This window comes from Rhizophagus irregularis, chromosome 30 (assembly GCF_026210795.1).
Source record: "Rhizophagus irregularis chromosome 30, complete sequence".
Classification (NCBI taxonomy): domain Eukaryota; kingdom Fungi; phylum Glomeromycota; class Glomeromycetes; order Glomerales; family Glomeraceae; genus Rhizophagus; species Rhizophagus irregularis.
Window position 1 is genome coordinate 692543 of NC_089458.1, and position 25483 is coordinate 718025.

The 25483-nt window shown below is 24.9% G+C and overlaps 4 protein-coding genes across 4 annotated transcripts; 1 reads left to right on the forward strand and 3 right to left on the reverse strand.

Annotated features, from left to right (window-relative positions):
- Nucleotides 1-2331: 2331 nt before the first annotated feature.
- OCT59_021566 (uncharacterized protein) lies at nt 2332-3361 on the forward strand (the record flags this gene model as incomplete). The annotated part of the gene is made up of 4 exons (XM_066146611.1): nt 2332-2398; nt 2498-2829; nt 2898-3130; nt 3199-3361. The coding sequence occupies 4 exons, from the start codon at nt 2332-2334 to the stop codon at nt 3359-3361; spliced, it is 795 nt and encodes a 264-aa protein (XP_066005730.1).
- A 6657-nt stretch (nt 3362-10018) lies between these two features.
- Nucleotides 10019-13366, reverse strand: OCT59_021567 (uncharacterized protein; the record flags this gene model as incomplete). Its single annotated transcript, XM_066146612.1, has 14 exons — nt 10019-10338; nt 10412-10533; nt 10611-10785; nt 10856-10986; nt 11055-11325; nt 11416-11580; nt 11649-11843; nt 11921-12175; nt 12245-12305; nt 12429-12657; nt 12730-12862; nt 12934-12961; nt 13040-13231; nt 13304-13366. The coding sequence occupies 14 exons, from the start codon at nt 13364-13366 to the stop codon at nt 10019-10021; spliced, it is 2340 nt and encodes a 779-aa protein (XP_066005731.1).
- Nucleotides 13367-16268: 2902 nt separating this feature from the next.
- Nucleotides 16269-16803, reverse strand: OCT59_021568 (uncharacterized protein; the record flags this gene model as incomplete). Its single annotated transcript, XM_066146613.1, has 2 exons — nt 16269-16364; nt 16432-16803. The coding sequence occupies 2 exons, from the start codon at nt 16801-16803 to the stop codon at nt 16269-16271; spliced, it is 468 nt and encodes a 155-aa protein (XP_066005732.1).
- Nucleotides 16804-22156: 5353 nt separating this feature from the next.
- Nucleotides 22157-23584, reverse strand: OCT59_021569 (uncharacterized protein). The gene is made up of 2 exons (XM_025320765.2): nt 23201-23584; nt 22157-23087 (listed from the first exon to the last, which is right to left on the reverse strand). The coding sequence occupies exons 1-2, from the start codon at nt 23556-23558 to the stop codon at nt 22408-22410; spliced, it is 1038 nt and encodes a 345-aa protein (XP_025170549.1). The 5' UTR covers nt 23559-23584; the 3' UTR covers nt 22157-22407.
- Between the last annotated feature and the right edge of the window lie 1899 nt (nt 23585-25483).

The window sequence follows — 25483 nt, forward strand, 5'->3', positions numbered from 1 at the left end:
AAAATAAAACATAATATTAAAATAAAATAAAACATAATAATAAAATAAAATAAAATATATTAAAATAATAAAATAAAAAATAAAAAATCAATGACGTCGGTGAGAGCGCCTGCGCTCTCGGTGGTAGTAGGGGATCGGGAGCGAGAGCGCCTGCGCTCTCTATACTTGTATATCTTACGATCCATCCTATTTCTCTGGGCGGCCTGGACTAATGCTTAAAACAAAGCAAGTATTAATATAAATGCAATGAATTAATGAAAAAATCAGTTAAATAATAAATACTTACGCTCCACTCTCCAAAACTCGTCAGAGAGTTCCTGGTGGAATCTCTCGTCATGCAAAGTCAGGGTACGAGTGGGATATCCTTCAGGATTTCTGTTTATTAATCTCTCTAAATTCTCGTACCCCGACTTTAGCGCATTCCATTTCTCTCTACATTGTTTTCTAGTTGGCCTGAATATGTGGTTGTTTCGTATATCACGAGCAATTCTACGCCATAATTGGTTTTGGTCATATAACCTCGTTGTGGTGAATAAGGGCTGAGCAGGGCCCGGACGAACCGCTGAAGGAATGGGGTCAAAGCAGCGTCAATCGGGCCATTGAATGTATACTGGAAGATTTGCGTTTAAGTTTAATGCTGCCATTATTAAATATTATTAGTTTGATGGGGAAAATGTCAAGAAAAGGCTCTATATTTATAATAAATTTATTATGATTTCTTTAAGTTTATTTTTACGATCTTGTCTAAATTTTTTAGTTCTAATGCAATCATCCTTAATTAATTTATTTAACATTGAATACACACATAATTTTTTTTTGATTTCTTTGAGTTTATTTTTACGATCTTGTCTAAATTTTTTAGTTCTAATGCAATCATCCTTAATTAATTTATTTAACAATGAATACGCACATAATTTTTTTTTGATTTCTTTGAGTTTATTTTTACGATCTTGTCTAGTTCTAATGCAATCATCTTTAATTAATTTATTTAACATTGAATACACACATATTTTTTTTTGATTTCTTTGAGTTTATTTTTACGATCTTGCCTAAATTTTTTAGTTCTAATGCAATCATCTTTAATTAATTTATTTAACATTGAATACACTCAATTTTTTGATTTATCAATTTATTTTAAAAATATAATTATAGTAATACTGCATTAATTAATATATATAAATAAAAATAAATAAACAAATTCTATTAATAAAAAATGAGTTAAAATGTTATCTTTATACTTTATAATTATAAAATATAATATTTTAAATCACGCATGTCCTTCCTTGATTATATTTCATATTACACTGCGATGATATATTACAATTATACTGAATTTTAAGCTAACCTTAATTTACACCGTAAGGAACTTAATTTGATCTTAATTTACTCCGTTTTAGGAATATTATCGAACAATTAAACAAATGATTAGTTGCACATGACTTGTATTATTTGAATAGTTGATACTTTATATACCGATATTTGATTACACCAATATGTATTAAAACTCTTTCCTATCAGTAATTTCACAATTTCAATCAATATATCGGTATTTTTCAAATATCGTTGTAAGTCGACTACTGTAGATCCCATCTATTTTTTATGTAATCAATCCAGAGGCTTACACTAAATAGATATGGCTTAGTTAGATAGGATCATCACATGGTTCATTGGCTCAGTTATTTTTCCGTCAAGAGTTTATAAATTTTTTTTTCTTGCATGTCATCGTATCACACATAAAAATGGAAATTCAAAACGTAATATTCCATTAATTTCTTCTCACTCCTTTTCTTCTACCGATCATTTTTCTTCTCACTCCTTTTCTTCTACCGATCATTTTTCTTCTCACCTTTCCATTATTTTTCTTCTCATTCCACGTATAGCCTGAAAAATATAATAAATTTGAAACCGTAAAATCGATTTGGGTAATCTTCCATGTAAAAAAAAATTTCACTGAATGAAATTTGATATTGTAATAATTTATTTATATTAATTAAATTTAATTTTTGATCTTCTAGAAATCATAATTTTTAGTTTTCCCATCTCCTGATATTTTTAACTGATCCTGCATTTTACACGATACACAATGATATTAAGATCATGTATATTTTCCAATTAAATACTACAATCATAATTACAATAGCTAAAATCTCAAAATTATATCATGATAACCTCGCCCTTTTTTTTGTTCATTCAATATTTATCATCTACTTTTTTGAGCAAGAAAGTTGCTCTACATTTTTTATTCATTCATATTTTCTCGATAAATATCACCTACTTTTAAACAAAAAGGTTGTTCCACTTTTTTTTTCGCTCATATTTTTTTTTTATATTATGACGACTAAACGTAAATTACCTAATAAATCGTCTGATGATAATCAAGAAATGGAAGTTGAAGGAGGTATGTAGATATAACTCTTTTGTAAATTTATAGTAAGTTTTGCTTATATAGTTATATGTAAGAAGAATAATTAATAAATACCAAAAATATGTATAATAGGATCAAAAAGAAAACAAATTACGAAAAAAAGAAGAGATATTGACATTGAGAAAGCCAATCAGTTGATGAAAAAAAGTAAAAATAGTAATAAAGAAGCTGCCGAATCTGCTGATAAAGAAGTTATAGTAGTAAATGAAAAAAGAAGTAATGATGATGATGATGATGATGATGATGAGAGTAAGACGGAAGATCATAAAAAACCCGAAGTATTTCAATCAAAGTCAAATTTAGAAATAGTTGCTTGGCTCGTCGACCATCCGGAAATTTTAAGATTGGCACTAGAAATGAACAATACGGATGTTGCTATCTCATCATCCAGTAAAATTACGGACGTAAGTATTAAATTAACATGATTTTATTATGTCTAAATCTTTTAAATAATGTATTTTTAATATTTTAGGATAAAATTCGTCTATGGGACGAAAGTGTCAAGTGTCTTTTTTTACGTGCAAGAAGTCCGCGTGGTGAAGTTTTTGATGAGTTGATAACAAAAATTTTCAAAATAAAAATACATTTGAACGAAGCTAAAAGCTACCTCGAAAAAACCCGAAAATTTTTTATCGATTTCAGAAATAAGTTTAACCAAATTATTTTAACTTCTGTAGAAGAATTTAAAGAAATAAGAAAAAACAGGTATTTATTTAATTGTTTCGTAGCTAACCAAATAGTGCTGTTTGTATTAATTATTAATTTAATTATAGAGCATCTACTGGAAGTTTATCTCAAAAGGAACTTATAGATTACGTTGATGAAGAATTTGTCCAAAAGATTTTAAGCCGACAGCTTGTAGCTGTTAATATTTCAGAATTAACAAGAAATGGAGGATTCAATACCTTGGTTGATTTCGTAGTTAGAAACCTTTAAGGTTTCGTGGAACGGAAAAAATTTGTCCGCCGTTAAAGAATTAGATAATATGACCAAAAAATTAATGATCCCTTCTAGGAGCGGAAATAAGATCGTTGATTCTTTATCGGTAAGTTATTTTATTTATACTGTACTGATACTTCATATCCTTTAATCATAGTTATTAATAATAATATTAAATTATACATAGTTATAAATCTTAGCAAACGCTCTAATTTTTTTATAAAATTATGCATTTTATAACGATATTACATTGAATAAATTTAGTAAATTTTACAAGCAAACGATAATATGAAACATCATTATTCTAAACATTATACCATAATGTCGAGTGATAATAATATAAAATAAAATGGATGTATAAAACTATAAAATGTTTGTCTAAGATATAACATTTTCAAGTTTAAAAAGTAATTGTTGTTTTGTTAAAAATGGAATGGTTATTATATGACGTTTCTTCTTTAGTATATACGGCCTAAATATCTCTATATATTTGACGTTCTTATACAGATCAAAAAGAATACATTCGTGTAACATTTGCGTAAAGTAAGAACTTTAAAGTTTAAGCCAATTCTGACTGGTAATTTACAAAATAACAAACACATTTCTTAAAAAAAATTCTGAATCAGAATACTTTTCCGGTTTCCATCTTCGATTCTGCAAAAAATTGAAAAGTTCAGGTGATAATTTAAGAAATATCCACCTATAAAGAGACTAAACAATTATCAGGTTGGTCAAGTTCGTGTAATACCAAATTTAATAAATTGTCTGATTAAATGATCGCGTATATTAAATGATCGCGTATATTATAAGGCTATAAGGCCTATTAATTCCTAAAAAGTCAATTTAACCACTATTTTATTTAACCGCTATTTATTTGTACGTTTTTTTTTTTTGAAAAAAAAAAACTTTTTTCTGAAAGTAGAGTCTTCCTCCTATACCGTTTGCCGTCATGCATAGTGTGTTATAGTAAAAGGCGGACTTGAATTATATAGGTGTAAGCTTATGTTATATAGGCGTAAAGCTTATATAATTAACGCAACGAAAATCCTTTAATCAAAGGTTAAAATAGGCATGATGGGATATTCTCATATATCATGAGCTCTGTCTGTTCAAAGTGTCATTTTATATATAATTAAGTAGGCTTAAGTCGTAAGTAATTTTTTTATAACATTGATTATTGGAGAATTAAGTGGCAAAAATAATTTTTAGTTTGTAAGACTTTTAACTCCATACCAACTTGTGTGTGTTTGGCGTGTAATTAATTTCCTAACCCTTAGACCCACTCGTGGGTTAGGTAGGTTGCTTTGCACTTCTTGCAGCCTACCTTATAATGGGTTTTAGGTCCACGTTTGCCCATTTAAAATTTATTAAACAGGATGTCATTCGTCCAAACACATTGCAACGTTTGTTGATGAAGCTATAGTTGTCTAATAAAAGTTCGCTTTGCCAGGCAATTTATGGTGAATTCAATGGATCAAATTACAAACAACAATAATGCAGTCATATGAGAATTCCAGGCCAAAGAATAAGGGTGAATTGTCAAAGTTGAGAATATATTTGTATTTTTTTTTTAAAGCCGTCATTCTCATGAACTTTTTCATTGTATCACCAAATTCAATGATTTTGGTAATGATGAAACTGCAGTTGTTTATAGGGGTTTCCCGCCAAACTTCTGAGGTGAATTTATGTCTGGTGTTTTCGAATATACTTATCCTTTTTGCAATAGAGTCGTAGCGAGTCTTCTTAAAGCGTACCTGTGACACCCCATCCAACTTGGGCAGTGTCGCTGAATCTAAAGCAAGGTACCCAGTTAATCCTCAACTTTGGGTTGATGAGTTATGATTCTGGAGTATTAAGGCATAATGTTTTGACTTACATCACCAATTTAACTCATAATTCTAATTTATTGAATTAGTTTATTATAGATTTATTGATATTTTTTTTATCTGTTATATAATATTTAAACTAATGTATACTTTATCTGTAATTAAAATTGTTATTGTAATAAATAACCGGTAACTTAATCTATTGAAATCAACTTTTAAATTAGATTACAAATTATTAAAATATTATAAAACGATATTTGATTGATTTGATATTTTTAAAGGTAAATTCAATATTTATAGATAATATCATTTTGATATTATTATTTTGATACTGAATTAATATTATATCGATATTGCATTTATTAAAAAAAATCATTATTGTTATAACAATATCAAAATGATATCGTTTCATTATTTGTCAATATCGATTAGATAATTATAAAGTGATATCTTTATGATATTATATTGACATTGACATAATATCAAAATGATATCATATTAATATCGTATTTACTTTCTATTTTTCATTATTGTTATAACAATATCGAAATGATATCAATTTGATGTTTCGTCAATATCGTTATGATGTCGATTAGATAATTATAAAGTGATATCTTTACGATATCATATTGATATTGAATTAATGTTAGAACGATATCATATTAATATCGTATTTACTTTCTATTTTTCATTATTGTTATAACAATTAACAATATCGAAATAATATCAATTTGATGTTTCGTTAATATCGTTATAATGTCGATTAGATAATTATAAAGTGATATCTTTACGATATCATATTGATATTGAATTAATGTTAGAACGATATCATATTAATATCGTATTTACTTCCCATTTTTCAAAAAATTCATTGTTGTTATAACAATATTGAAATGATATCGATCTGATATTTTTTCAAACAAATATCTTTACGATATCATTTTGATATATTGAATTAATATTGAAATGATATCATTGCGATATCATAATGATATCATTTGCAAATCGATATCGCCACGATATTTATTTAACATCATTATTATATCAATTCGGTATTGTTTAAAAATTCAAGGTTTCTGTAAAGTACTTAAAATATTTTTACATTAAAAGTTGAAAATTGCTAAAGCTCACCAGCGGTGATTATCACCATACCAGCATTAAGATGCACTTTTGGCCTGAATTAAAATTTAATAAAATACTGACCAGTATTATATCATAAATTCATTACTGGTGACCATCACTACTGGTGATATTTAGCAATACCCTTAACACTGGTAAAAAAATGGTCTATCCTACATATATCCTACACATATCTTACATATATCAGGTACTCAAAATGTAGAAAATCATACACAAATAATACACATATCATACACATATCGGGTACTTATATATATATAGTATACCTATTAGGTACCTGATATATGTATGATATATATATTAGTACCTGATATGTGTATGATATGTGTATTATTTGTGTATGATTTTCTACATTTTGAGTATCCAATATGTGTAAGATATGTGTAGGATAAATCATTTTTTTACCAGTGTAAAAGTTTATAACAATTTATTAATTTTTAATTTATTAATTAAATAAAACAAATCCATACTATTTAAAATACTAAATATTTTTTTTTTTTGCAAGGTAGTGCAATTCATGAGTTTATTAGTTATATGAAATTACAGGATTGTCTGCTAAGTGTATAACTAATCTATTAAAACTCTGAACCAGTTCCCCATCCTATAGATTGCTTCTGTGCCCTACCATCACCAATATAAAATTCACCTATATCCTCCTATAGTAGCTATCAGATTATATAGGATCATTATTATCATATGGCTTCAGTAAGACCTGAAAAACTTCTAATAGGGGTTACCGCCAAACATGATTCGAGGCTATAATTAATTTTCAAAAAGGTCACCGCCAAATTAATTAGTAAAAGTCACGTGTTGGTTCGCAACAATAAGAATTTTTTTGTGAAAATCTTTCCTTTCTTGGCCCTATTACTATATTTGAAATAGAAACATGTGAGTAAACAGCAAAACAACCAATCATATTATGGTTCGCACTCCTTATACGCTGATCGGCTCATCTCACTAAATAAGTTTATGTGATGTTGACGAGTTGTACCACCCAAGATCGTGAGTTGTACCACTGGTGTACCACCCAAAAATGTGTGATAAAAAAAACTCCCACCAAAAAAGTACCAAAAACGCGTGAAAAAAAAAGAAATCCAATAACCGCACAGGACATAACCTTTTCGCTATTGAAATCGCAAGTTCAGATCAGTTTTAGATCAGTTTCATTTTGAAATTAACAAAATTAAGAAATATTATAAAAAGTAGTCTTATACAAACCTTTATAAATAGTTGCACTTAAAACGAAGTTTAGTCACATTTTATAAAAGAATTGCACCATGGTGAGTTAGCAATAATATAATTATTGTTAGATTTTTGCTAAATTTCTTATAATTTATATAGGTCGCCAGAGTTTTTTGTCATGATTATCCTAATAATCCTTACATAGATGCCTTATACTCTATCGGAAATGTTCATTCAAGCGTATAGTAATAGCACTGATACTATCCACAAAATATTAAATACACGCAAAAAAGTAGTAGGAGCATCGTTCAATATCAAATTCCAGATGGATACATCATAGAAACGGAAGCTGCAAACAAAGCAATACGTTGTGAAACGAACTACATCCCGGTAAATAAAGTGAGTGATGATCTTAAACTAATAAGCGTAATTTGTTATCTGTTATATAACAAAATCATTTATTAATGTGAACAAGGTTTTATACACTATAACATGGAAAGAAAGACGGGCAGAATATTCAATATCTAGTGAACGATCAGCAAGTGGGGCAATAAATGCTTTTTTAAAGGTAAATTTTTAGAAATTAGAAATTATTTAATGTATTAATTATTATGTCTAACTATAATTTCTAAAAATATTAAAAATGTAACATCTATTTTTATAGAGAATTAGCCGAGAAAATTCTAGACTTTCTGGGATACATGTTTTTGGATTAGATATTGAAATATTACATCAAGCACGAACTGAAGAATTAACTATAGCAAAAACTACTAATATTGACAAAAGAAAGCGACCCCTTAGTGAAGTATCAGTATCATAACAAAATAAACGATATGCATCATTTGGGAGAGATGCTCACAAGAAAATCAAACAGCTTATTTTACAACATCGGATGGTTTCAGAGTCCGGGGAGCCAATTCACTTACGTAATATGGAATTGGAATATGAAGATCATATTATTAATATAAAATACAATCTATTATTAGATCATATAAAATTAGATGCCTATGTGCGTGCCTGTGATGAAGCTTTATTAGGACGTGATGGTTACCGAAGGCTTGCTGCTGTAGAAGCACGATTGACACGTGAATATCAAGTTGCACAAAGAAGAATAGAAATTACAAAATTAATCAATGAACAAATACCAATCGGAACAATTAATCTTAATAAAGAGGTTAATCAACTTGATGACGATGATGAACATCAAAGCAATCCTGATGGAATCATGGTTGATGAACAAGAAATTGGTAATGGTGTTTATCGATCTATTAGAAATCTTCTTCAAATATTTATTCCTATTTGGAATGAATCAAATCCTCCAATTCTTCAACCAGGAGATACAATTAATTTGAAACTTGGTGGAAACGGTAGAAATGTGGGCCGCAAACAGAATCATGTGATGTTAACTATTTGTTTATTAAATGAAAAAGATGAAGTATTAAAACTAGATCATCAGTATAGGTAGTATTAATTTTGTAATTTTTTAGAACATTTATTAAATAATGAGAAATTAGTATTTGCCTTTTTATAGGTAAAGAAAAATATGAAACATTAGCTAAAGTTGGAAATCTATTTAAGTATCAGCTCCAAGATCTTCAAGAAAATGGAATATCTGTTGATGGTGTGCATTGGCCAATTGAATTATATTTTTCTGGTGACTGGAAATTTACTATGTATAATATAATGGGATTAAATACACCAAATGCAAGATATTTTTGCCTATATTGTGATTGTGAAGCAAGTAATCATTGGAATGTAGATTTATGTTGTTCAATTAATAAAAATACAAAGTGTAAGTGTAAACTTATTAAAATAATTTATGTTAAATTAATTATAAACATTATTTTAAATTAACAGGTCAAAAAAAACCACCTTTATTTCCTGCTATTAAGCAAGAAAATTACATTCCAGACGAATTACATCTATTATTACGTATTTCAGATGTGTTAATGGAATGTTTTTTTAATGATTTATTCAAAAAAAGGGAATTTGAACGAGAAATTAAAAATCAAATAGAACAAACCATGAAGTCAATTAAAGTTCATTTTGAATTTTTTAAATCAAGATCAAATAGTGGCAAGTGGGACTGGACCTCATTAATGGGACCTGACAAGAAAAAGGTTTTGCAACATTTCCCTATTGTTAATTTTATTTCAGGAAAACGGGGTGTGACGGAAACATGTACTGTATGGATTCCTATGTATGTATGTATGGTGGTCAATGTATGGTATACGGTGTACTTTTCATACATACATACTTTTTTATTAAATTATATAATTAGAGAAAACGTATGTATGTATGAAAATAAAATTTCACGTGACTATACATTGAATTCGGAAATTTTTATAAAAAAAAATCCCTACTGACTACTTCACGTTTTTTATTTTTTTTTTAAAAAAAATTTTTTTTCATGTATTAGAACTGTAAACGCAATTTATATTTTCTTTATTATGATTTATAAACGTATTATTATAAATTTAACAAAAAAATCTAAATATATTTTTTTTTAACGTTTTTGTTGATTTTCTATTTCTAATGCTTCGGCTTTAGCTTCCATCATTCGTGCTTCAGCCTCAGCTACTCGTGCTTTAATTTCACGCTTCCTTAATATAATTTCCTTCTCTTTAAGTTCTAACTCGAGATTTTTTTTATGAATCTCTTTAGAAAATGTTTCTTCTTCATTGTCTGATAAAATATTTTCAGCTCTTTCATGATTTTCCTTTGATCTAATAGGTGTTCTACTATTAGAAGGTGATAATTTTCTTTTTTTTGATGACTTGGGTAATTTATCATTAAGAGATACTTTATTCTTTTGAATACGAGATGCTATATATTATAAAAAAATTTTAAAAATTTTTATAAATAAATAAATTAATTGATAAATAATGTTTTTACTTACTTTTGCGTACAATTGAATTTTGTAATCTCTTAACATCACTTTTGTCTCTATGAGTGTAAGGTACTCCATTTTTGTCATGAACTTCAATCGTTGTATAACACCTTGCATCGTACCTTTTTCCTCTTTAAATTATTTATAATTAATACATAATATTCATAATATTAAATGTAATTTGGTAATTAAAAAAACTTAAACTAACTTTAAAATGGCTGATAATAACTTCAATTGCTTTCCTTCTCTGTTAGCCATGGAATGGGCCGCTTCAGCATTATTAGTATCTGATCCACTTTTATTCCAAATCTCATGATCAACATTTGAAACGTATTTATTTAAGGAAGATAAAACATATGATTGTCGATAATAATTCAACCATTCTATAAGAAAAAACATTTTTAAAAATTTATATTAATTCTTTTAAACTTCTAAAATAAATAAATAATATACCTTTTATTCCTTCATCATTTGTATCTTCTATTTGTTGCAGAAGATCATGAACTTGTTCTTTACTAGTTGCATTAGGAATTTGTCGTATTAAATTTTTCGTGCTTATAGTAAATGTTTTATGAAATAAATTTCTAAAAAAAAAAATAAATTAATTAAATTAAAAGTAAAAGAGATAACTATTCAATAAATTTATAAATACCTTTCAAAGTGTACAAGGCATGTTTTCAAAATAAATGTCAAGTGTGTTTCCCAACTTTTTTCGTGATCCAAATCATGTAATGCTAATCCTAACTCCTTAGCCTGTGCAGCGTCCAGATCAGCCAGAATACATCCAATACCACTTCCATGAATATGTCGAAATTGAATAGATTGACCACTTACTTCACGAATTATTTGGAATAAAGATGAGAATAACCTATGATACCCTTCAGCAGTAAAAACATTAGTAAATATACGACAAAATGACAATACTTAAAAAAAAAAACCATGGTTAGTAACATCATTAATGTATATCATTTATAATACATGATGGGATTAATTTAAATAAAAATTTCACTTACTCAGGTGATGTTTGGAATCATACGTGTTAATTTCAAATTCATTTATCTCTCCTTTTACTCGTTTAAAGCTGACATCAATTTGAAAATAATCAAGTGTAATTAATTTTTTAGCTTGATTATCAAGCATACAAGTAATAATTACTTGGCCATTATTTGAATAAAGATCTAAAAATAATAGTTATTATTAATGAGTAATTTAAATAAAATGCATAATAAAATTTTAAAAAATTTACCAATTTTGCGAACATAATTTATTAAATCTGATTTGGGATTTAATATATCATGATAAATTCCTATAACTCCTTGTCCAAAAGGATGCAAGGTCTTGTATGCTTTTCCTACTAAGTATCGTAATTTGTCTATATTATTGAGAGAGACGTGAACTTCTGCCAATGTTTCTTTATTAAAATAAGCACTGAGTAGATTTCCTATTAGTTTAATATATCAAAACTAAATTAATTATTAATTGATGATGATAAATAATAATCTTATTAATATTTTATACCTGACAATATTGATCTTGAAGTAACATTATCATCTTGTTGAATAGCTTGGGTAATTAAAGATTCTAAGTTATTCTTAATTCCAGAAGGAATCCTCTCAGGTGCTGGGGGTGGATGATTATGTGTTCCTACACATACAAGTGCTACAAAAGGACATTTGACAATATCATAAGGAATAAATTTGATAAAGCGCACTTGACAAGGTTTGTCAATTATTTCTCCACGGACAATAGTTCCATTATGTGTATGTGGCGTATCTTAAAATAAAAGAGATTTAGTTATGATTTAAAATAAATTTAATAGTATAATTAAATTTAAATAATTACCACATTTTTTACGTTTACAACTTTTAGAAAGTATCATACTACACTTTACTGTATCTTGTACCTAAATAATTGAATAATTTTTAAATTTTAAAAATAGAAAGATATAAAATAAATGGCTATCTGCAATTGCTTATAATTTCCAATTTGACAAAAAAAATAATAATGAGAAATAAATAATACTTACAGATGCAGAACCTGTGAATAGACTTTGAAGTAATGAAATATCAACTTCATCTTGTTTTATTTTGATATATCGATGCCACTTATCACCTTGTTTGTATTTGTTGCAACCGATAAAATATGATACAATATTTGTTTGATAATTAGTTATTCTTCCAATATGAGGTCCTCCATTGCATGGGATATTGTCTTTTTTGAAATTACAAGGAGTATCTTTTGCTGCCAAAAATAAACTAGTAAAAATTTGGATTAGTAATTAAAATAAGTTTTATACATTTGAAATTAACAATAATTAGTAAACTTACGTATATGTCTTAGCTTCTTTAGTATTATTATTATTTTGTTGTGTATAATGTTGAAAAATTTCAGAATCAAAATCAACACTACAGTGTTCTTGATTAACAAGTTCAGGATCAGTGAACTGACAAAACTTTATTCCTTGGCATTTTCTTTGATTTTTTTTAACGGGTATTCCTCCAAAAAAGGGCATTCTTGAATATTTGTGGTACCGCCTGAACCATTTGTTGAATATTGAATCTACATTGTAATAAAAAGTATTTATAGTTAAAGATCTATAGCTTGTTGTTAAATTAAAGGTAAATAATATATACTTACATCTGAAAACGCGTCTGTATGATTTTTCCATCCAGTTACATTGTAAACGGTTGCAACTCCTTCTGAAGATGTATCTGGATATTCTATAGGAACAGTTGTATATATAACTTTGGGAACTCGCAGTTGAGAAGTAAAGAAAGCTAATGTTTCTTCGCTTTCTAATTCGTTTTCGCTATCACTATTATTCTCTCTCTATTTTTGTTTATTAGCTTTTAATAATTTTCTCTTTAATAAAATAATATAATTTGAATAACATTTACTTACCATTTTAATTAAGTCTTTCTCATTATAATCATCTATATCCGAAAGTTCAATAATCGAAGACATTATGAAGCTTGCGATTAATCGAAGATTGATTATGTTTTAAAAAGTGTATTCTGAAAAAAACGCGTTACAAAATTTTTTAAAAAAATGAATGTTACGTGTTGTATGTACTAGTTCTATGAATTTAACTTAAAAAGCTAAATCATGGTTTAAAAAGATAAAAAAGGAATAAAAATTAGTTTTATTAATCGTTTTAACGTGAAAAAAATCCAATTATAGTTAAATAAAAAAATTCTCAATTAAAAAAATATACCATCAAAGTGCCTAATTACTATTTGAGATTCTGAAGATTCAATTAACTCCCATCCCTAACAGATTGGACCACCCATTTGCAGGAAATTTTCATTTAAATTGTTAACTTGCGGGAAATTTTTCAATTATCTACATAAATTACTATTTGATTAGATAGTTAATAAATCAGCAAACAAATACTTTCACACCCCCAAAAATATTTTTTCCTGAAACAGACATTTTCCGTAAGTAAATTATTTACTAACCTTTTTCCCAGATCAAATTAAGTGCGAAAAATGTCAAAAATATTGGAAATTCATTTATTTATATTAGATCGATACAATAAAATCTGATCTCGTAACACATCAATGACGTCTTATCAATTAATGTAACTAAATTTAATATATTACTATATATATACAAGAATATATCGAAAAAAAAATTTTATTTAATACGCCAACAATCTAATACAATAAAGGTAAATGAAATATTAATAATATTAATGACATCACTAAAAGAAATGATAACTTCTACATGTGCCTTCGAAATCTCTTATAAAAAGAATCTTTTCTCTTCAATTACCATTAAAGAGGAATACATGCAATTCCTTAAAAATCCATAATGTTGCTGGAAGAAAAAACAACTTCTTACACTAAAAGTTACCCGAAAATTCTTTAAAACATTTGTTTCAAATTCCCAACAAATGACTTAAAATCGGAAAAACAGGAAAAAAGGCATTAATGTTTTTTCATAATGCCGTTAACCACTTTATACCAACCCAAAGATGCTTACCTTAATAGTTCCGTTCCAAAGGAAACTCTGAACCCTAAAAAAATAAGGTGCTAGTCTTTTCAAAATGTCATTAACATCGTGTCATTACAACTACACATTTATTAAGAAGAAATAAAAAAAACGGGTTAATATCGTTTTTAAAAGTAAATTTAAATAAAACTCTTACCACTTACCAGAAATCTGTTAAAAAAATAAAAAAATAAACATAGTTTCGTTTCAAAAAAATTTGAGAAAAAAAAGAGCCAAGTCACAATCATGTGAAAAAAATGTTGTTTATACAATCATACGGTCATACTTTATTTTCTGGTTCGAGATAAATATACATGTACGAAATCATTACCATACATAGCATACATGTAACAGTTTGTAACACCATACATACATACATCGGTTTCCATACAATACTTGTTTTTTATATAATCAGGAAAACGTGGTGAAGAAATTCAAAAACTATGGCGTGATTTTTATGATTTATACTTAGTTTTGAGAAGTCCTAATCTAACATATTCAGAAATTGATAATTTCGAAAATAAAGCAAAGCAATGGATTAAATTGTTTTGTCGGCCAAGTCAGGGGCAAATGAACTCAGCATCACAAATACCGGGTTTATATAGAAAAGAGGATGTTACCCCTTATATGCATGTTTTTTCCCAGCACATTCCAGAATTTTTGCGAAATCTAAAGGAAAAAAATATGGGATTGCGGGTTTTTTCTACTTCAAGCATTGAAAAAAAAAACCATAATCAGGTATATCACTTTTATTTTTTTTTTTTAAATCATTTTGTTTGACTAATTACGTTATCTCTATTTTTATCTATAAATTTTAGGTTAGACTATTTTTTTGTGGAACAACTATGGGTGGTGGAACCAGAGGAAACCTGTAGTATATGATATTATGGAGTTTGAAAATCGTCAGTTATATTATTTAATAAATAATACGCCGCAAGAAATTCTGATGCGACATATTGATGCAGGGGACAAAGAAAACAAAGACTAAAAGTGGAATTTACTTACTCTGATTCATATCTTGAAGTGGCCGAGGTAAAATGTAACGGAATTTCTTCTTAACAGGCTGTTTTAAATTGTTGGATAAAGATGATGTATCTTCTTGAAATATTGAAAATTGTGAATTTGGTGTAGGTGTTTGGTTTATGTTACTATAATAAAAAAATTATGAATAAATGTAAATTTTAAAAAAAAAATAATAATAAACTCATTACTTTTCTTGAAATTCTCCAGAGTCTGTAATAAAATTACATGTCATTCTTCCTAATGTGAACTTTCTATTATTCTCTAATAATACCGTCTGGCTCCATATAAATTTAACTTGATACGTATTTTCATAATCTTCAAGTAAGACATAACCTTTAGTATTAGTTAGAGGATTTTGTCGGAAACTCCACTGATCATAGTGAAGTATTTGCTTAAGTCTGTTTTCTCCTGTTAACCCCCAAAATAACATTGATATTTATGTTTAGCAGGACTGTATTTGAACTTTTCTTCATCTTTAAATAGATATACAAATATGTTTTCTGGAAATGTTTCGATTGAAAAGCGTTTTTTCCCAATGGCATGTCGAGAAAAACCTAGTTTTTTTTTTAATAAGAATTATAAAGGAGTTTATGTATTGAGACATTTGTTCCGAAGTAGGACGAGGAAGAGAATAGAAATGGGGTATTGTTTTATTGTGCGAATGTTTATTTCTTTCATGAACGAATAATTTTTGATAAGTTGTAAAAGCTTTAAAACAAAGCTTACAGCAAATAGACAACGGGTTTTCCATCAGGACGCGAAAAACTACTGTACAACGATTACTGAATAAATATCGTATAGTACATGCAATAATCACATTGTTGATCTGTGTGACAAAATTGAGGAGGAGTCAAATTGGCCCATATGTATTTTTTTTTGATTTTTTGGCGGTAACCTTTATATATAGTTTTCCAGGTCCTGCTTCAGTATGTGCTTTCACTACCCTCTAAACAAAAAGAAGAATTATATTTGTATTTGTACATTTTGATATTATTATATACCTTCCAAATTACCCTATTTCCTTCTCTGATAAATTGATCTATATATTGTCTAGTTTTTCCAAGAGCAATTGACCATTGTTCACTATGTTTAAGAATTTTCCTTCCCTTTAAGTCATATGTAGCACCATCTATTTGTTGAGTTGGGGTTCGTTCATATGTAATATGTTGATGTGCTGGTATTTTCTTCCTTAAGTCTTGCTTCTTAATTCCTTTTATGCGTTCCCATTCTGTTATTAAGTTGCATCGTGGTTGCCAAATAATTCTATAAAATTCATTAACAAATATTTCTAAAAGGAGGGTAGTAATTGTTAGTGTAGCTTTTTCTGACTTAACAATAAGCTTGATTTCTCTATATTTTTCTTTTAGAAAGAAATTCTTTATCATTAATTGTGCATGGGGAATAGGTAACTCTTGATTTGAATCTGTTGTATGAACAAAAAATTTTCTATTCCACAAAAGTAATTGTTGTGTGTCCTCTTGAAAATACTAAATATTTTTGAGTTATAATGATAAAATAAAAAGAATATATAAATGAAAAAAAATGAAATAAAAAAAATGAAGGGATTAAAAATAGAATAAAATGGAGTAAAAGAGAAGTGAAAAAAATAAAAAAAAATAAAAAAATAAAAAGAAGTAAAGAAAAAATAAAAAAATAAAAGAAATAAAGAGTAGTTAACTAGTTGTACAATTATTTTAAAAGCCATTATATCTAAATTGAATAAAACTTAAAGTGATTAACTTATGTGATTTAACTTATTAATAAATTTTATATAATTATATAATTTTATTCAAATTTTTTTTTAAAAAATATAAATTATAAATACAATAAAAAATGAAATACATTAGTTGTCAAAAATATAAAAAAATTTATTATTATGCTCTAGATTTATATAAAGTGAAATGAATAAGGGAGCTTACAGATATTATGTAATTATTAAAGGGGGGAGGGAAATAACCAAAATCTTACATTACACTTAATAAAATATATAATTTATAAATATTATAATTTGATTGGTTATTAAATCTGACAAGGAGGAGGGGAAGTAAGTTTATATTAAACTGAATATTACGTAATATATGTAACTCCCCTAATAATACAATTAATTTTTTTTTTTAAAAAAAAAATATTGATGTAAAATATAAATTTTAGGAAGTAATATAACCTAAATTATTTAACCTAAAAAGCAAGTTAGTAAAACTTATCTAGGTTTATAATAATATTTCAAAAATTAGTTAAATCACCTTAGAGAACTTACATATATTACGTAATTATTAAAGGGGAAGGAAGTAACTAAAATCTTACATTACACTTAATAAAATTATATGATTTATAAATATTATAATTTGATTGGTTATTAAATCTGACAAGGAGTAAGTTTATATTAAACTAAATATTATGTAATATATGTAACTCCTCTTAAATAAAAAATTATTAAATTATTCTAAATGAAAATTAGTTATAATCTTTTAATATAAATACATTTGAAAATTTATTTATAAATAAAATATAGGGTTTAAAATTTAAACGCATCTGCATTTAAACGCACCCTCATGATATAAGTCAAAAATAAAGTTTTAAACTCCTTTTGTCATAGTAAGTAAAGTTGTAGAGGAGGCAAAAATATGCATATAACATAAGTTTATTTATAGGTGTATAAGGTATAAATTGCATTTATTTAAAAAAATCAGAAATTCGCCAGTATCACATGATAAAATGATCAACATTTTTATTATATAAAAATTTCCAAAAAAGGGGGTGCATTCAAAATGCAGGTGCGTTCAAATTTTAATTTCTAAAATATATTTATTTTATGAAAAATCTTTATACTTAATATATACTTAAAAATTTATTATTATTATAGAAAAATCTAATATAATATGATGAAAAATTTAATATATTGCAGTATATTGTATTATAATATAACATAATTTCATATCATATGAAAATTATATATAAATTTAAACCAATTCCTTTTTTATATCAATTAAATTTGTTTAATTTATAAATTTTTATAAAATAGTAATAGTATATCATTATAATATAAAATTCATTATAATATGAATTATTTTATATATGCTATTTATATATTTTACTTTGTTAAATAATATGCAAGTTAAGGATGGTCAGTCAGTCTTTCGGTCCTGAACGGTCCTGCCCGGTCTTTGGAAAAGTTATAAGGAATGCACCCTTGAATTTTTAAGGCGCAGCAAGTATGGCTAAAGACCAATAAATGTCAAAATTTGGCCTTTATACTTCTTTTTTTAAGACCAGCAGAGGCGAAATTGGAAAAAGACCGAAAAAAGCAAAAAATACTGATTTTGGCAAAATAAAAACCTGCCTAGCTCTAAATTGGGTGATTAGATCTAGACCAAAATTTACCACTTTTTGGTCTTTAATCAGTTCTGTTGTGCTACAAAAAATTGGAAGCACAGCCTTATTACTTTTCCAAAAATTTCCTAAAGACCGATCAGGACCAATCAAAGACCACAGGACTGACTGACTATCTCTAATGCAAGTATTTAAAATTTGATACAGTAAGATTTTTTTTATATGTTAAAATCTATTATATTAAAATTTGTTATCCTTTAAACCATAAGCAATTGCAAGCAAATTTACTTGCAATTTTACTAAAAATTCAGCTTTTATCTTATTTTATGAAAAATAAAGCAATTTTAATAAAATTTTTTTTCAAAATAATTTAAATTATATATTATGCAGTAATTATTATCATGTATTAATTATATATTAAAAAATTGAAAACTACCCATTAGTTAAAAGTTGTATTTTAAAATAATTATATATAAAATTTTAAATAACTTTACCTTTAATTTTGATAATTTTATTAATAATTAATTGTATCTATATAAAAACTTAATAGAATATATAAAATTTGATATAAGAAATAACTTTTATTAATATAATTTTTAATGTTAAATTAACTTTATATAGAACTTTAATAAAAATTTTATTATGTATTCGAATTAAATATATATTCATAAAAATTAATTTTTTTATTCTTAATTTATTTAGGGAGCTTACAGATATTACGTAATTATCAAAGGGAGGGAAGGGGGTAACCAAAATCGTACGTTATACTTAATAAAATATATAATTTATAAATATTATAATTTGATTGGTTATTAAATCTGATAAAGGAAGGGAGGAGAGTAAGTTTATATTAAACTGAATATTACGTAATATATGTAACTTCCCTTATTATAATGCAAAATTTTTATAATGAAAATAAAAAATTATAATAAATATTCAAAATAAAGAAAAAATATGATAAAAAAAGTTTGTATAAAAATTTTAATATTATTTTTATAGTGATCAGTTACATATCTAACTCATATAATTTATGACCAGAATGTAGATCAATTTGATTGCAAGATTATATGATGATCCAGTCAAAATTAAAGAATTTTTTATAGTATTATTTATTCTATACCTGCAATATGGTTTAAAAATTACAAACCAACTGTAAATGTATAATATATATTTTAATAAAATTTTAAGTATATTTTAAATATAAATATTTTTTATAAAATTAATTATAAAAAATAATTTATTTATTACATATGCAATATTATTACAATTATATGATATTATAATTTAATAAAATATTGTACATTATTTAATATATCATTTATTATATATATTACAAAAGTTTAAATAAAAAATTTTCAAAAAGATACAATTCTTTTTTATTTTTTATTATAAAACAACTTATTATCAAAATAAAAAAAAGTTTTTAATAAAGAAATACTAAAACTCTTTTTTATAAAATTTTTTTTAATTAAATATAAATATACTAGTTAAATCTATTTATTTGCTAAATAAAGATAACTTTGAAATTTATATAATATGTATTTTTATTTAGTAAAATAACAAGAAATAAAAGTTAATTTAATATTTAATATATAGAATAAATAGAACTTAATAAAGAAAATAAAATTGAGATGAAGTTGAAAAGTCTTGACTTAACTAATCTTTAGAATCGTTAGTTAATGCATATTTTAATTTTTGAAAAATTAGGTATATTTATATGGGATTAGAATTAGATTAGATTTAAAATATAAATTTAGAATTAGGATTAAGATATGAGATTAAAGTTAAGATAATGTTAAAATTAAAATATGAAATTAAAGTTAGTTTAGATATAGAATTAAAAATATTTAAATAATTATATTGATTTAATTAATTTTATATTTAATTTAATTACAATAAATTAGATTTATACTAAATAAATAACATTCTATCTACCTATAAATATATCTCATAAGTAACAAATTATAATTATAAGAATTTTAATAATAATAAATAAATAAAATAATATATATATTTTATATATAACATTATTATTTATTATTTTACATTTGCCATTAGTTCATTATAGATTATTAACATTTTATATTTTTTATATTTTTTAGAATCATAATATAACTGATAATATAATATAATATTAACAATTAAAAAGAAGAAAAACTTAAAAATGTTAAAAATAAATATTGATTTAAATAATACTATAAGAAAATTTCTAAGTTTACACGGGGTGTTTGTACACAGGTCATATAAATATAATTTTTAATAGACTAATTTTTTGTTTTTTAATTTGAAATTGAATGCTACCGACATTATACTCTTTTACTTTTTATTCTTATTATATTACAGATAAATATATGTATTTTCACCTGCTCTGCAAGTTTACTTAAGGCATTAAAGGAGGTTTTGAATGCCGTTTTTAATCTACTAATATGACCCGTGTTTAAACACCTTGTGTACAAATAGAAATTGCCTACTATAAAATAATTAAATGAACATGTATATTAATAATATTAAAAATTCATTAGTACTATTTATAGTAAAAAGTGGTTTTCTAATAAACAATTAAAAACTTTTAATGAAAAAATAAAGTGGATATTAAAAGAATAAAAACATATTAATATTAATTATAAAAAAAAATGAAATATTGAAGTAAATAGTAAATACTAAAAAATATAAATGTAATATATATTATAAACTAGAATATTATGTTTCTAAATATTTTAATAAGAAAAATGCAAAGTATAATTAATTGTTTGATTAATAAATAATATATAATATATATAATATATAGATAATAATAGTATAAATAATATATATTTTTTATTTAAATAATCCTATATAGAATTCAATAATAAAATATTATTGTAAAATCAAATGATTTTATTAAAGCAATATATAATAATAATATTTATCATTTTAGATAATAAATAAATTTTTTTTATAATTATAAAATCAAAAAATTTTTTATTATTAGTTATTTAATAATAAAAAATAAAAAACAAAATTTTTATTAATAAAATTTATATTTTAAATTATATATATAATTTTATTTTATAAGAGTAATATATAAATAATTTAGATTTTTTAATAGTATTTATGAACAGAATTCTAATTTAATAAATAAAAAAATAACAATTTAATTTAAAAAATTTCAGTAATTAATAAAATATATAAATATATCAATAAAATAATAATAATAGAAATAATAAAATAAAAAATTGCTAAAAATTTAAATCATATTTTTTTTTTAATTAATTTAATTTAAATCATATTTTTTTAATTTTAATTTGATTTTTAAATTCCATTTAATTTGCTAAATAATATTTTAAATATTTTTATATAATATAAAATAAATTCAAATTTACTAATCTTTTTTTTTCTAAAATAAGTATATATCTGAATTAATTTATTAATAATCTATAAAATTAAAAAATTGTTTTTTTATTTAAAATAAATTTATATACACCAGATGACTATATAAAAACAAATAAAAAAATATATAGTTATATATAAAAAAAATAAAAATAAAAATAAAAATAAAATTAAAAATATAAAATGGGTTGATTTTTAAATAATTAATTAAAAATCAATACCTATAGAAATACAGTAAATAAAAATATTTCCAAAAAAATTAAATATTTAATAAAATACTGTGAAAAGATTTAAGATCCAGTCCATCTTCCACCTGCTGAAGATGCAGATGGTGGTTTACTAATTCTATTTGATCTGGTAGTATAAGTTTTAGCATGAATTCTTAGTTGTGAAGGATCATGATTTTTTACAATTCTTTTCTTTTTTCTTTCAGCATTATTTTGTTTCTTTGTGATTTTTCTTCTAGAATTCTTATTAGATAATTGAATAGGTTTTTTAATATTATTATCTTTAGATTTATTATTGCTGGATAATGAAACTGGTTTTTTAATATTATCATCTTTGGATTTATCATCTTTGGATTTATCATCTTTGAATTTATCATCTTTAAATTTATCATCCTTGAATTTATCATTGCTGGGTAATGAGATTAGTTTTTTAGTAACATCATCTTTGGATTTATCATTGCTGATTAATGAGATTGGTCTTTTAATATCATCATCCTTGGATTTATCATTGCTGGATAATGAGATTGGTTTTTTAATATCTTCAATAATTTTACCATTATTGAATAAATGGAATGGATTTTTAATATCTTGATTCTTGCTAGCCACAGAATTTGGTTCCAATAATTGTATTTTTTCTTTATCATATTTAAATTCTACTGCCAGACTCCTAACCCTGAAATCTTGCTTATTAGAATTGAAATTTAAGTCAGAGATAGATGAATTTTTAGATAAAGTTGAGAAACCTAAAAAATGAACAATAAAATTATTATAATATCAAAACAAATCACACATTAATTTTTTAAACAAAAAATTCTTTTTTAAAAAGAAATTTTATCAAAGTGTAAAATAAATTTACCAGTATTTAAGCAATCATCATTTGAACTTTTGATTTGTGAGTTTGTTTTAATATTTGTATTATGACCTGACTTAATTGGTTTAATCTTTTTTTGTTCAAGTTTCATAGTTTCATTATTGTCAGTTAAGTTTGTTGAATAGTTTGAAGTTGCTGATTTTCCAAACATTTCTCGATTATAATCAGAACAATTCGTAGAACATTTAGTATAATGAGAAGGTATTTCATGCTGAGTCAATTTATTTGAGTTATTAGTATTTTCAGAAATAAAAGCGGCATCGGCAAGTAGGTGTAAAGGATTTTGTGTCGTAGAGGTTAAAGAAAAAATTTCAATATCATAAAAATAATTTGTGTCTGCCATTTTTGGGAAAAAAGCTTATCGATTGAAAAAAAAGGTATTTGATTAATAATTCCGAGTCCCCTTTTATAAAATCTACCCTATAAAAATGAGGTTTAAATAGATTTAAAGTAATAATAGTTTTTTTACCCCAAAATTTGATTTATTGTATTTGATAAATAGTAACGTATATAGAAGTTGGTTGTACAAATTTTTTTGAATCGGCCAATCATTTACCTTTATTGAACTTGGTTAAAAATAATAATCAAATTTTTTTAAAAAGGACCTCAGAAATCATTATATTCACTTTGTTAAAAAATGCGAAACAAATTTATGCAACATTTCATCTTTATACGTAAATTTTATATTCGTATAACCTTTCAAATTTTATTAAAAAAGAAAAAAAACCTTGTTCAATGAAGCAATCAATATATTTTTATCAATTAAATGATTTTTTACTACAAACACAATGAGTTATAACTTGCATTGTTAATCAAAACTTTTATGTCTTAGTGTCATTTCTTTATGAATGAAATGGCTAAAAAATATCATATGAAAATTTTCAAACGTAACATAATTGGGCGCAGTAGAAGTCAAAGGAGATACCGAATGTTCAGGATCGGCGACCTGTTTGTTTACAAAGTGCAGGATGTTGTTACCTTTCTAACACAAATAATGTATTTGTTTATTTATTAATCAAAGTTTAAAACTTATAAAAAAGTTCTCTCATCATAAATTAACAAGATCGATTTATGGCCTTTTCATCCCTCTTTTTCAATTGATGAACCTTATTCAAGATTATTTCCTCAATTCGTGAGTTTCATATATCAAATCAAATCCATCAAACTTTTTTTTTTTTTAAATAAAGATATGTATATGCTTTAATTTCATCATATAAAAGAAATCTCTTTGTCATTTAATACAAAGTATATGCTGTACAAGGGAAAATTGATGATTAGATATTTCATCCCAAAGATAGATGAGCTCATTCTTTTCAGCCATTAATTTATCTCACGTTTTACGATATTACTGTGGGCGCAAGTTGATAAATATAATTTATCTTTGATCACGCATTTAAAGAAAGGGTTGGAACTTGGAATTCCTTCTTTGCACTTGTCTTTAGAATGAGTTGAATTTTGTTAAATTTTAAAAAATTTTCTTAATATAGTTAATTTTTAATAAAAAGAAATATTTTTAGTATAATCAAGTATATTAAAGAAACGTGGTAAAAAAGTCCTCCAAAATGGTTTGTTTCACAAAGATTTATATGACATTTATGGTAAATAAAGAAATAGGATTCCCTAAATTCTAAATAATTATTTGGGGTATTCCTACCAAGTACCAAAATTTCACCCTTAAAAAAGTGTGACACTGATGATGTGACCCAAATCCCAAGTTAAGAATTTACGCTTGGTCCAACGTAATTTGCGTAATAAATTGCAAATCTTCATGTGTAAATGGGGGCTCAGATCATATGTTATTTTCATTTTATAAATCTTGTATGATTTAAAATTATTATAATTATTATTTATTATCTTTATTATAATTTTCAGAATAAAAAATAAATAATATAGTAATTGATATTTCAATCACACTTTATTCACTGGTGATTTTCTTCATTCTTGTTCCATGAGGAGGGGAACTTTTCCCTTTTTTTTATATATACCCTTTTTCCCAAATGCATATATCATTTCCTGAAGTCAATTTTGTCTGAATGCCCATTTAACTGGATCATTTCCTGAAACTTCAATTTTTAAAATGCCAATTTCCAGAATGAATTCCTGAAGTCCAATTTCTTGAATATTTTTTTTTTTTTAATTTATAATTAACGAAAAAACCGGATTTTTATCAATTTTTTACATCATGGAAACACTAGGTCGTAATAAAAAATAGATAGTAAACCTTTATTTTGAAATTACATATACGATTGATTTGTCCATAAATTTATG